General features: G+C 54.6%; 1 protein-coding gene across 7 annotated transcripts in view; it reads left to right on the plus strand.

Annotated features, from left to right (window-relative positions):
* Positions 1-10,682, plus strand: part of PLEKHA7 (pleckstrin homology domain containing A7) — a 134,125-nt gene extending 123,443 nt beyond the window's left edge. The window contains exons 25-26 of one of the 7 annotated variants that reach the window (XR_002830497.1): positions 4,580-4,793; positions 5,306-5,432. Coding sequence is in view for 6 of the 7 variants with exons in the window: in XM_023758124.1 (XP_023613892.1) it covers positions 4,580-4,731 (152 nt within the window). In the remaining variant the exon portion in view is untranslated. Of the gene's footprint in view, positions 1-955; positions 1,067-3,033; positions 4,461-4,579; positions 4,972-5,305; positions 5,433-10,590 lie in introns of those variants that run through there. The other 6 variants (XM_006093829.3, XM_023758124.1, XM_023758125.1 and 3 more) reach the window with 6 other exon arrangements.
* Positions 10,683-12,174: the final 1,492 nt, after the last annotated feature.

Consider the following 12,174-nt stretch of genomic DNA (forward strand, 5'->3'; position numbering starts at 1 on the left):
ATGGCACCATGGGATGGGAGGGTGGGTGCACACCCGTGCCTGCAAATGTGTGCGTGTGTAAAGGCTCTCTCAGCCGGAAAGGGATTCCTGGCTCCTGGTCCAGCCACCTCCCCCTTCGCTGTGCCCTCCCAGTTCACCCAGTACTTTCTCCCCACATGTGGAGGGCGGTGCCCTTGGCCTTCTGGAGAGAGGTGGTCACAGAGCCGAAGTGGTGGCACAGTCCCCACCAGTCCTCCAACCCTGGCCAAAGGGTCTGGAAGTGACCTAGGGAGGGGCCTGCAGGGCCCTGAGCTGACTGGCTCTGGGGGGTCTGGTCCGGGGAGCAGAGCCCTCATGGTGCCTTGAGAAGCCATGGGAGTGACCGAGGGCAAACAGAGGGACCAAGATCTCATGGAAGCCGTTCTCTGTCCCCACGGAAACCCTGCTGCCCTGACTCCAATCGGGGACATACTGAGTGGCTGAGAGGTGGTTGTGTGGCTTTCTGGGAGGGGAGACAGTAGGTGGTTCACCCAGACCCTCCTCCTAGTGATCCTGGGGGCTCCCTGTGACCCACCTCAGCCATTTTGATCTCCTCCCGTGTCAAGGGTCCCGGGCCGGGATACTCCCCTCCAGCCTGTGCTTGCTCTGTGGATCAACCGCCCCTCCCCGCCCCCCGCTTCCTTACCACCAGCAGGCCCCAGAGCTAACACCTGCTCACTCAGGGCCCCCTCACCTCCCTGCTGAGTGGCCGCCTTTGCCGCAGCCTTTCCTCCCTCTTGCTCCCTCTCCCCATCCCAGAGACATATCCGGATCCGCAGGTCGATCCCAGCCAGACCCATGGATGTGGCCCCCTGAGGCCAGGCCATTAATGGTGGGCCGTGAGGCCTGCGCCCCCCCAGCCCTGCCGAGTGGGGCGTCTGTGCTGCAGGAGCAGACGAGGAGCCTAACGCACCGCTTAATTCCTGTGCCCGTCTAGCGCAGCAGCTGGCCCTCCTCCCGCCTAAAGGCCCCCTGTCCTCCAGGACGGTGCCACCTTACCCCCCCTTAAGCAACGGACTTCACTACACCTTTGTCTAACACCTTCCAAGTAAGAGCCTCGCCTGGCGTGCCCCTGGCCTAGTGCTGAGCATGCCCGCTCCTCACCCCTGCTGCTGAGATGATTGCTGTGCGCTGCCCATGCTTCCTTCCTTTGGCAAAGCGGCCGCTGGGGAGGCCGCCCTGGACGGGTAGGCAAGGGGGGGACTGATGGTTTGGGGAAACTCCATCCTCAGTGGCTCCGATACAATAGAGACTGTAAGATCCAGGGCCCTGGCGCTTAGAAATCTCAAGAGCTAAACCGCAGGCCGGAGAATGCCCCACAGGCCCAGTGCAGGCCGCTGGGCTGGCCGGAGGCGGGGGGAGGCTGGGAAGGAAGAGTTAGATTGGCCCGCGCTGGGCTTTGGCCAAAGAAGTCGAAGAACTGGAGGATGGAAAAGTCCAGTTTACAGATGAGGAAACTGAGGCCCAGGGAACGGATGAGGGCTCCCTCCAGGCCACACAGAACTGACGTCTGAGCCAAGCCTAGCACATCCCGTGTCACGGGTGCGCCCCTTCAGTCACTTGAGCACTTTGGGATGGAGAGAAGGCAGGTCCCGGGGAGGCTGCCCAGGGCCGTGTGAAATGGGCCTCAGCCGTTCAGGGCTTTGAGTCCTCCCCATGTGAGCACTTAGTGATGAGACGCCCTGTGGGTCTAGGGAAGGGGCCCTGGACTGTGGGCGGAAGGAGCCCTGGACTGTGGGCGGAAGGAGCCCTGGACTGTGGGCGGAAGGGGCCCTGGACCGTGGGCGGAAGGAGCCCTGGACCGTGGGCGGAAGGCCCGCGTCTGGTCTTGTGAGCTGCTTCCCAGCCCAGTGGCCTCACCTGGTCACGGAGGGCTCAGAGCAAAAGTCTCGGCAGTCCTTTCCCTGCCACCCGTCTTGTAGGGCTTTCCCCTCTTTCCTTTATGTGTCCTTATGGTTAACACTGTTGAGTACCTACTATGCTCCAGGCATTGTAAGCATCTTCTTTGATCCACACAACAACCCTATGAAGGTATCCGCCCCCATTTTACAGGCTAGGAATCGCAGCTCAGGGACCTGAGGGACTTGCCCAGGGAGTCGCAGCTGTCAGTGTCAGAGCCAGAACCCCTCAGTGCGGAGGCAGAGCCTTTGCTCTCCCGCAGCTCCTGTGGGCTTCCCCAGGCCACCCCCAGGGGCTCCAGCTGTTTGGAGAAGGGTGTCTTGGGGGACAGAGAGGGTGTGCATAGGGGCGGGGCATTGCTTTCCGCAGGTGTCTGTCGGCCTGGGCCCTCCCCCAGCTTCAGAGCAGAGCCCATGAGCTTCCCCTCCCCCTGGTCTGGGGGTAGAAGGAAGAGGCAGGCAGCTCTCAGGGAAGAATGAAGACCCACCCAGGGGATGCTCAGCGGGTCCTGTGTGAAGGCCGCAGGGCCTGCTGGGCCCAGGCAGGCTGTGTGGCTTTCCTGGAGCGCTGGGTGTGGCGCCACCGCCCAGGCCGCGCACAGGCAGGGGACCCACTCTCCTCGCAGCTCCCGGTGCCCGTGGCTGTGCACGGGCCTTCCACGCTCTTGTCCGAGCGCACCCACATTTCCTGTTCCCCTCACTGAAGCCTCGGGAGGGGGGCCTATGATCACCCTGGTTTTAGATGAACTATTAAGGCTCATGGAGGCTGAGAGCGCTACCAAGTCGCTCAGAGAAGCTAGGGCAGGGCCAGAACTGGACCCCAGAGTGGTCTGCTCAGGCCTCTTACTCTCAGAGCAGGGACCCAGTTTAGGGACCAGGATGTGTCTGGCGAACTTCCTAGAAGCGGCAGGGGTTGGGGGAGAGTGGGGCCAAGCACCCCTGAGGCCTGGAAGCCGAGGGTCCCCCCCGCCACAGCCGCCGCATTGCCTCCGCCTTCTGCTCTGCTGCTCTGCCTGTCTGTCTGTCATTCCGTGTCACGTGTGTGCGCAGACATGCCTGCTCCCCAGACGTGGGCCAGGGCCTGCCAGGTTCTCACGGTCTCCTGTGCTGTTTGCAGCCCAGGCAGCGACTGACCCGTGACCAGCGTGCGGAGGAGAGGCCTGCAGCCAGGGGTCCTGTGGAACCAGCTTGCTCCGAGAGAAGACTGAGTTTTCTTCCCCCAAGAAAACCCCTCCCAGCTGAGCAGGGGTTCTGGCTGGGGGAGGGGGCAGCCCACCAGATGGGGGTGTCCCCCACAGGGCTGGGTCCCCCACCCCCGCCTCGTGTTAGGTGACTCCTTTTGACATGACAGACGCACTTTTGATACACACTGTAAAATGCTGACACTGTATTTTAGAATCAGAATATATTTTCTAATGTTCACCTCAAGGGCTGAGTGGCCGGAAAGGCGAGGGTGCAGGAGGTGGGGGCTGCGCACGCAGATTCAGGTACTGTTGGGTGGTCGGTGTGGAGGGGGAGGAAGGCAGGGCAAAGCAGAGGCAAGTCCGACACCGATGAACTCAGGTGAAGGCTGGATCTGAGCAGGTGCTTCCAGTGGACTCTGCCGTCAGGGTCCTGGGCCTGCTCCCGGGAAAAGAGGGGCCCTGGGGCTGCAGAGCTCAGCTGTCCCCGACCTGGCCCATGACCGGCTCTGGAGTGGAGACTCCACCAGGACGGCACGTGGAGCCCAAGTCTGTGCCTTGGCCCTTGGGTTTGGTTTCGGGAAACAGTGAGTTCAAGAGCTTTGGCTCCCGGCCGCCCCCCCATGAGGTTCTCTCAGCAAAGGGCCCCTCTCAGAAAGAAAAAAGTGGTTTGCTTTCATTTAAAAAATATACTTTGAAATACAGAAAAGGTGAGAGGAAGCACCTTTTGTTGTATCGTAAGCAATAAACTCCACACTGGGTGGCATCTACCCAGCACTACTTGACTCCAGGCTAGGCTGGGGTCGGAATCCGGGACCTTTGCTGGCTGCCCCTGGAGAACCTGAGTCAGCTTTCCCAGGACTCGGTCTGGTGGCCAGAGGCCTGGCAGTGTGCCCCACCGTCCCTGCTGGCTGCCAACCAGCAGGGCACAATGGCAGGACCTTGACTTGACTTCCAGCCTCAGATGAGGAGGGGGCTGCCAAGCCAGGCATAGAGTTGGTGGCCCTTTATTTAAGTCATGAGCTCATGACATTCTGCATACAGAAAGCGCTGTTTAAAGGAAAACAAACAAACGAAAACCCCCATCCGGTGGAGCCACGCTTTAAATGAAAATTGGTCTTTGACTATGGTCAGAAAAAACGTCTTGAATATATTTAGGAGTTGCCGTCTATTTTTAACTAACTCCATATGCTGCCAGTATCGACGTCATGCCAATTGCCAAAATAAGATTTTATTTTTGCCTTTATAAAGATTTTGTTGGAAAAATGAAATGAATATTTTGCAAGAAAAAGTTAATTTAAATAAAAGTGTAATGGTTTGCAAAAAAAATGTGATGTACAGATTAAAATATTAACCTGATACACTTCCTGCTTCTCGCTGGCTGTGTTCTCACGAGGGGCCTGGGTTAGTCTTTGGAAAATCCGCACTGTCAGCTCCTGCTCCTGCTTGTGTTCACCTAAGGAAAGTTTCTCCTGCTGACAGCTCCTTGCTACTCGATGGACCTCGGAGGCCTGGGGGAAGAAGGCCTGTGCTCCTGGCCCAGCCGCTGCTCAAGGCGGCCCGCCCCCACCCCACCCCACCCGTGTGGACTCCGTGTGGGGCCGGCTTGGCAGGCAGACTGCAATCCAAGATAGCAGGAGGGACTCCACCGGCTCCCTTCCAACCCACACACCGCCCGCCCGCGCGGCCCAATGAGGTGGGTTAGTGAAGGGCCATTGCAGAGTGGATTTGTATTTAATTCCTTTTGACTTGCGATATATGCTTAAAACAGAAGGCAAGAGGCCAGTTGCGTTTAGGGACGTGTGTATTTCCAAGTTTGTTGTAATGGCAGTTTTTCTCTCTTGCCAAGAAGAGCACCTGTGGTTTAGAGTGACTTTCCAGCTACTTAAAGGGGTGGGTGCGGGGGGTGGAGCGAATACACTCCAAGGCATTCTGAACAGGGGACACTGCCCGTCTTTTAGCTACTGATCTCTCTCTGAGTTTTACAATAAAAATCCTCTCCTATTTAAGCATTTCTTGGAGATATTTCCATAACAGAGAAATGGGGTTTGCAGGAGGATTCCCCCAGGACAGCGAGCACAGGAAAAACAAAAGGTACTGGGCGCCATGCCCCCGACATGGTGAGAGCAGGTCAGGGTTTCCTTACTGTTGGTCTCACACCCAGTCCTCTGTGAGGGGGAACGTGGCCGCTCTCACTGTTCTCTCCAGCTCCTGCAGGAAGGAGGTGTAGACTTCTCTGAGAAGCATGGCCCACATTTCAACCTGCAGAGAGCATGATGAGCCCCCAACCCAGGCTGCATGCAGAGCTCACGCTGCATCCGGGGGCAGCAGGCAGCAGGCCCAGCCCCCGTGCGAGGACCCTGGCTTCCTGAGGTAAGAGGGGGCCATCTGGGGAAGTGCTGGCTGACCAGGGGCCCTCCCATGGGGGCAACCCTGGGGAAGTCCACGTGGCCAGTTTCGCTTTTTTTAAAAATATATATATAAATTTTTATTGATTTCAGAGAGGAAGGGATTGAGAGAGAAAGAAACATCAACGATGAAGGATTGGCTGCCTCCTGCACACCCCTGACTGGGGATCAAGCCCACAACCCAGGCATGTGCCCTGACCAGGAATCGAATTGTGACCTCCTGGTTTACAGGTTGATGCTCAACCACTGAGCCACACCAGCCAGGTGAGCTTGGCCTCTTTAGCGGGGACACAGCGCCCCAGCAGTTTTAATGATGCAGTTGCAGTTGACGAAGGGGGTACCTGCATCTGCTTGTTGACATCTCCTGAGTTTTAACTTCAACCCGGGCCCAGATTGAGAACCAACGAGAACATTTTAGGATCCAGTCGGAAATATGGGGGCTGGGAATGAAACCTTTTCCTGATCCCCAGTGGAGCCTCCTGACCACCTAGATTCTCCGCCTGCCCAGGCTCTGTTTCAGTGACTAGAGCTGAGGCGGGTGCACATTTGTGAGTGCACGTGAGGCGGATGCTGAAAACAAGCATCTGTTTGTTCCCGTCATTAACTCCGTGTTTGGTTGTGGGATGGAAACTGCCCCCCAGCCCCTTCCCCCTTCGCTGTCTTCCGTTAAGCTGGGTTCTGCAGAATCTTCCTAGCCGTTGTAGGTCGCAGCCAAGGCCAGGAAACCCTCTGTCCGCCCCAGGTCAGCTCAGGGTGGAAGGCGAGGAGGATGGAGTGGATGCGGAGCCTGACTCGGCCAGATGAGGGCCCATTTTGGGCTTTGAACGTTTCCCCCGATTCTGGCACAGTGCTCCACGGCAGGGCCTTTTTTGGTGGGCACCAGGGGTGGGAAAGAAGCAGCCAATTATTTGTCTAACCTACAAATCACATTTCTGAGGCATGGCGGGCAAATGCTGGGAGCCCCCTGCTTCCGATTCAGTGTCAGATGCCGGGACTCGTGAGGGACTTTGTCCACGTGAGTTTTGTGCTGTTATGAAAAGAACAAAGAGATGAAGCTGGGGGTGGGGGTGTGTGTGTCAAAAACGGCAGCCCCTCCCGGCCCAGTAAACATGCCATTGCTTGGCCGCCTCCACTCCAAAGGCGACCACTTTCATTGCTCTCCAAGCAAAGAAACCTTTCTTCAGCGCGAGTGGCGGGGTACAAAGGCAGAGCACAAAACGTGCGCACATCAGAGTCCCCGCAATTCCGTTTGAACAGGCATATTGATTGGGTCTGACCCTGTTACATTTCCCCCTATTATTTGAAAAGGTGCATCTAAGTGTAGTGAATTGAACCAGCAGAGCTGAACTTTCCATGAGAACTTCTCGGGGTATTTCTTTAGTTCAAAGCTTTTGAATTTTAAAGGGCATTTTTAATATGAGTCTGTTGAGTATTCTCTGCCGCAGCCCAACAAGGGATGTTCAGTGCAGATGAGGCTGGAGTGTGGGGGTGGACTCGCCCGCCTGGCGGAGGCCGTGGGTCGTGGTTGGGGGTGAGGACCAGCCAGGAAGGGCTGTGCTTTGGGGTGGAGGCTGAGCCCCGCTGTGGAGCCGCACACAGAAGGGTCCTCTCTGAGCTCTGGGGACAGCGTAGGGGACAGGGAAGAGGCTTCCCAGTTGAGCTCCTCGGAGGCGCTTGTGGGAAGCAGGGAAGGATTTGCTAGGGGCTCCGTGGAATGGATGAGGGTTTCGTCTTCAGGAACAAGGGGCTCCTCACTTCTCCGTGGCTCACTGTCTCACACTGTGCTTTAGAAGCTTAGAAGTGTGCTTCCCTGGCCTGGGGCTGCAACCTACAATATGAGAGCAGGAATGGGAGGCCTAGTCCCTTGGCTGAGGTCACGGAGTCAACAGGAAGCTGCCACTGTCCTCGGCCCCTGGGCTGACGTCACTAATCAGCCCCAGATGCTTTCCCGCCGAGCCCTGAGCCGCATTCCAGTCCGTAACCGATTCAGCATTTCGGACATTTCGCTGGTTGTGTGGCCCATCGCAGTGGTCCCTCTCGCCACCCTGGCCCGGGGCCCTGGAACATCCGCAAAGGCTCGTTTTCCGCACATGCAGAGGGGCTGTCCCGGCCCACCGAAGGCACACAGCCCGGGTGGACTAAGTTTCTGGCTCCTGTGGGTCCCAGTCTGTTTGCCTTCAGAGGCCTCTTGGATCTAGAAACCCCCTCCTTCTCAGACCCAGCATCTGGGTTCAGATCGCATGGTCACTGGGAGGAGCTGGGAAATTGGGTCCTGTGCTGAGAAGACCAGGGTGTAGGCATCTCGGCAAAACCCTCCCCGTGTTCTGGCCAGAGCTGCAGCCTGGAAGATGGGCCTGGGGAGGGCTTCCTCTGGGACAGAATAAGACAGCACGGCCCCTCCGGTGTCTCCTTTGCATGTCACCTTGGCTGGCACCAGGGAAAGGAGGCAGCCAGGAGGCGGAGGTGATGAGCGCGGACCCTGGAGCCAGGCTGCTGGGATCTAATTCTGGTGCCATTTTGCCAGCCCCGTGACCCTGGGAAAGTTACTTCACCTCTCCATGCCTCACCTGCAAAATAGGGATTCATATTAGCAACTACCTCGGGGAGCTGTTATGAGGGTTCAATGAGTTATTACAGAGAAAATGCTAAGCATGGCTCCTGACCCCACAGGAAGCACTAGCAAAAGTACACATATTCGCTATCATTTACCTGCTTTTAAGTTCTAATCATTGGATGCCTGCCACATTCTTCTTTATGATTGCCGTCTCCCTCAGAAGAATATAAACTTCAGAACAAGAATGTTGCTTTTTCATTATATTATCTCTAATGCTCGGAACAATGTTTGCCACGAAGAAGGCGCTAAGAAATAACTTGTTGAATGAATGAAAGGAGTCAAGGCCTGTGGGCCGGGGAGCCTTCTCGCTTCTCCAGGTGACTTTGCTGACCTCTGCTCTGCTGTTCCATGTTTTATACTCTAGCCCAGCGATTTTCAACCGGTGTGCTGCAAGAATTTTTAAAACATACGATACCTGACTATTTAGTCAGGGGCTCTGACCTCTTTTCCCTTAGATTGTCAAATAAAATTTTAAAAATGACAACAGCCAACCGGTGTGAATGAATCAAAATTATACCTATATGTTTGGTCAGAATTTCAGTCATTAGTTTATGTGTACCATGAGAGGAAAAAGGTTGAAAATCGCTGCTCGCGGCCCCTGGGAGCATCCCTATGCCTATTTCTAAGTTTCTTGAGAGTAGCTAAGAGCAGGGATTGTGGAATTCAAACCCACCCTCATGAACACTGACCGTGGGCGAATCACGGAGCCTCCCGAAGCATGAGTTCCTGCTCTGAAAAGTGGAATAACAGTATCTCCTTCCACGTGTGATCTGAGGACGAACTGAGGTCATCCTTAGGCACTGACCTGGCATGGAGCACTCACCGACCACCACTGTGCTGGTTTGCCCTCAGGTATGAACCTTATTATGAGCCCAGGGCCCCAGGGGCTTCTTCCCAGGTAAACCCCGTCTTCTTTACCTGCCTCGGCAGGATGAACAGGTTTAGGGTCTGCTGCCCTCTGCCATCTGCCTGCCATTTTAGACAGTTGCCTGCAGCAAGCGAAGCAATGGCTGTGCTTTTGAAGTTGGGGTTCGCAGGGCCGTGCCACTGCCAGGCTGCTTCCCTGAACCCTCCGGGGGCCGGAGGACAGGCGACTCCTGAGGCCTCCCCGCAGCCTGCAGCCGCCCGTGGGCCGTCAGACCCGCCTGTGCGCCCCCTTTGATGTCAGCTCCCAAACCGGAGCCCCGCGCCGGATCTGAGGCCCTGGCTTTGAAGTCGGCCTATACACGGAGGTTCAGGAGCAGAGTCGTCTGTCATGGCTCGGAGCACGGCTGGGCCTGTAAAGGCAAGCGGAGTGCCGCCAACACCTGATAAATAATTCTTTCTGGGCCCAAGGAAGATGCGTTCCATTTAAAGGAGAGGAAAATTCCCTTGACCTTTCCATTGAAGTTCGGATGGAGGGAGGTGGTAAGAGAGGGTTTTCGCGTCTTCTCACTGAAGTCATATGGGGCAGGGCGGTTGTCTCTGAGAGCCGAGCTCCAGCGGCTGCTCCAAAAGGGCTCCCTGCACCTGACTCCTGACCGGGGCCCAGCAGCCAGCCCCGGTGCCCCTCACACTCACCTCCTGCAATGACTGCAGGAGGCTGGGCCCTGTCTCAGCCCCTCCAGGCCAAACCCTGCTGCAAACAGGGCTTCCAGGAGGCACAGCCCCACTGCCTTCCTTTCTTTCCAGTGCTTGGCACCATCAAGAGGTGAGGCATCAGGAGCTCCCACTGGAAGGGGTCCCGAAAGTGGACACTGGCTCACATATAGCCAGCGCTCCTCCAGGCCAGCCCCTTGGTCTGCCTTTGTGTGTGGCTGGATAATAGGATGTGGGTTTGTGTGTAGGTTTGTGAAATCTCTCCTTATGGCGAAATGTAACATACATATAGAAGGTACACAGAATAACAATGTTCTGCCCCGTAAATGATCAGAAAAGAAACACCTGGCTAACCCCCACCTCAGTCAAGAAGTGGCCGGGAGCTGTGGCCATACCTATGCCTCTTTGGAAGCACTCGGCTTTCCCACAAAGGATAACCACTGTTCTGACTTCTGTGGTAACCACCTGCTGGCCCTTCCTTTTTCTTTTTAATCCTTACCCAAGGATATTTTTCCATCGACTTTTAGAGAGTGGAAGAGGAGGGAAAGACAGAAACATCAATGTGAGAGACACACTGATTGGTTGTCTCCCGCACGTGCCCCGACCAGGGTGGTCTGTGCCCTTGACCAGAATCAAACCCGGGACACCTTGGTCTGCAGGCCTACGCTCTATCCACTGAGCCAAACCGGCTAGGGCTAGCCTTTTCTTTATGGTTTCACTATGGAAGCAGGCATCGCCAAATACTGTAGCTTAGTTTTGTTTGTTTTCTGAAATGTGTACGGATAGACAAATAAAGAATGCATTCCTTTGTCTGGCTTTTTTTTCACTAAACATTATGATGTGATACTCATCCATGTAACTACGTTTCGCTTATTTTGTTGTATCCATTGAAGGCATATTCAACAATCATGTATCCATTCTACTATCGAAGGACATGTGGGTGTTTCCAGTTTGGAGCTATTACAAATAAATGATGCTGTGAACATTTATATACATGTCTCTTCGGGTATGTGAACCCTATTTCTTTTGGAATATACCTAGACATAGAGGTGCTAGTTCATAAGATAAACATATCTTCAATTTAGGAAGAAAATGCCACTGTTTTCCAAAGCAGTAGTACTACTCTGTACTCCTACCCTCAATATATGAGTTACTCCACATGCTCGCTGTGGTGCAACCTCTCAGATGGTCCCCAATGACCCCATGAATAAGCCCTCCCCCCAAGTGTTCGCTTCTACTGAATAGAATATAACGGAATACAACAGGATGCCACTTTCAAGATGAGGTGACAAGACTGTAGCTTCTGTCTTGGGCATCCTCCCTTGCTTACTGTGAGGAGTCATGTTGTGAGTTAATCTATGAAGATGCCCCCAGGGAAGGAACTGACATCTCTGACCAACAGCCTCAGAGCACCTGAGAGCTGAGAGGGAGCTTGGAAGCGGGGTCTCCTCCACGTTGAACTTTGAGATGATTGCAGACCTGGCTGACACCTTGATTACAGTTTGTAGACAGCCTTGGCCAGAGGCACCCAGCTAAGCCCAGATTCCCAACTCACAGAAACTATGAGATAAATGTTTGTTGCCTTAAGATGCTAACTTTAGGGGTAATTTGTTACCCAGCAATAGATAATATATGCAAAAAACCTTTCTTAAGGCATTTTGATGTGTATGATACAGGTGTATTAGCATCTCCCTTATTAGTGACATTGAACATTTTTTCAAATGTTCATTGACCATCTTGATTTCCTTTTTTGTGACGTGCCTGTCAAATCTCATCCTTCTTCTATTGGGTCGTGTATCTTTTTCTTGCTGATTTGTAGGGATTCTGGATATAAGCCTGTCTGAGCCTGGGTTGCCCTTAGAACACAGCGACAGGGGCAGGGGCTTGCAGGTAGATAGTATATTTGGGAAATGACTCTGTGGAACAGAAGCGGAAACAAAAGGAGGGGAAAACAATAGAAAGGTAACTTCTCGAGCTGGTCTGACCACTGTTGTGTGAAACTTGGGGCTCAGTCTCACTGAGACTTGAAGAGCCATGTAAAAGCACCTCAAAATTACTCACCCGAGGAAAGAAGAGCATGTATCCTCTAGCTCAGGGTCCCCAATGACCAAAGGTTCCCTGTCAGCATGTTAAGTTCCTCAGGTCCCCAGATCCCACATGTATGAGTGACTCCCATAGGAACCCCACCCTGGGGCAGCTAAGAAGCCTTGGGGCATCCAATGGGAGGTGTAGCTAGAGATTCCGCAGCAGGAACAGCCAGAGGACAATGGGGTGGAGAGGATGTGCAGAGGAACAAGCGTGGGGAAAGCAGTTTTGTGCTTTAGAACTAATGAATATGGAGTCTTTTGGGGGGGGGGGGAGGGTGATGTATCTCTCTCTCTCTCTCACACACACACCACACACACACACACACACACACACACACTCACACATTTACATACATTCCTTCCTCCCCTCTTCCCTGGTCTGGCTAATCT

The sequence above is a fragment of the Myotis lucifugus genome, unplaced genomic scaffold (genome assembly GCF_000147115.1).
Source record: "Myotis lucifugus unplaced genomic scaffold, Myoluc2.0 scaffold_124, whole genome shotgun sequence".
In the NCBI taxonomy this organism is placed as follows: Eukaryota; Metazoa; Chordata; class Mammalia; order Chiroptera; family Vespertilionidae; genus Myotis; species Myotis lucifugus.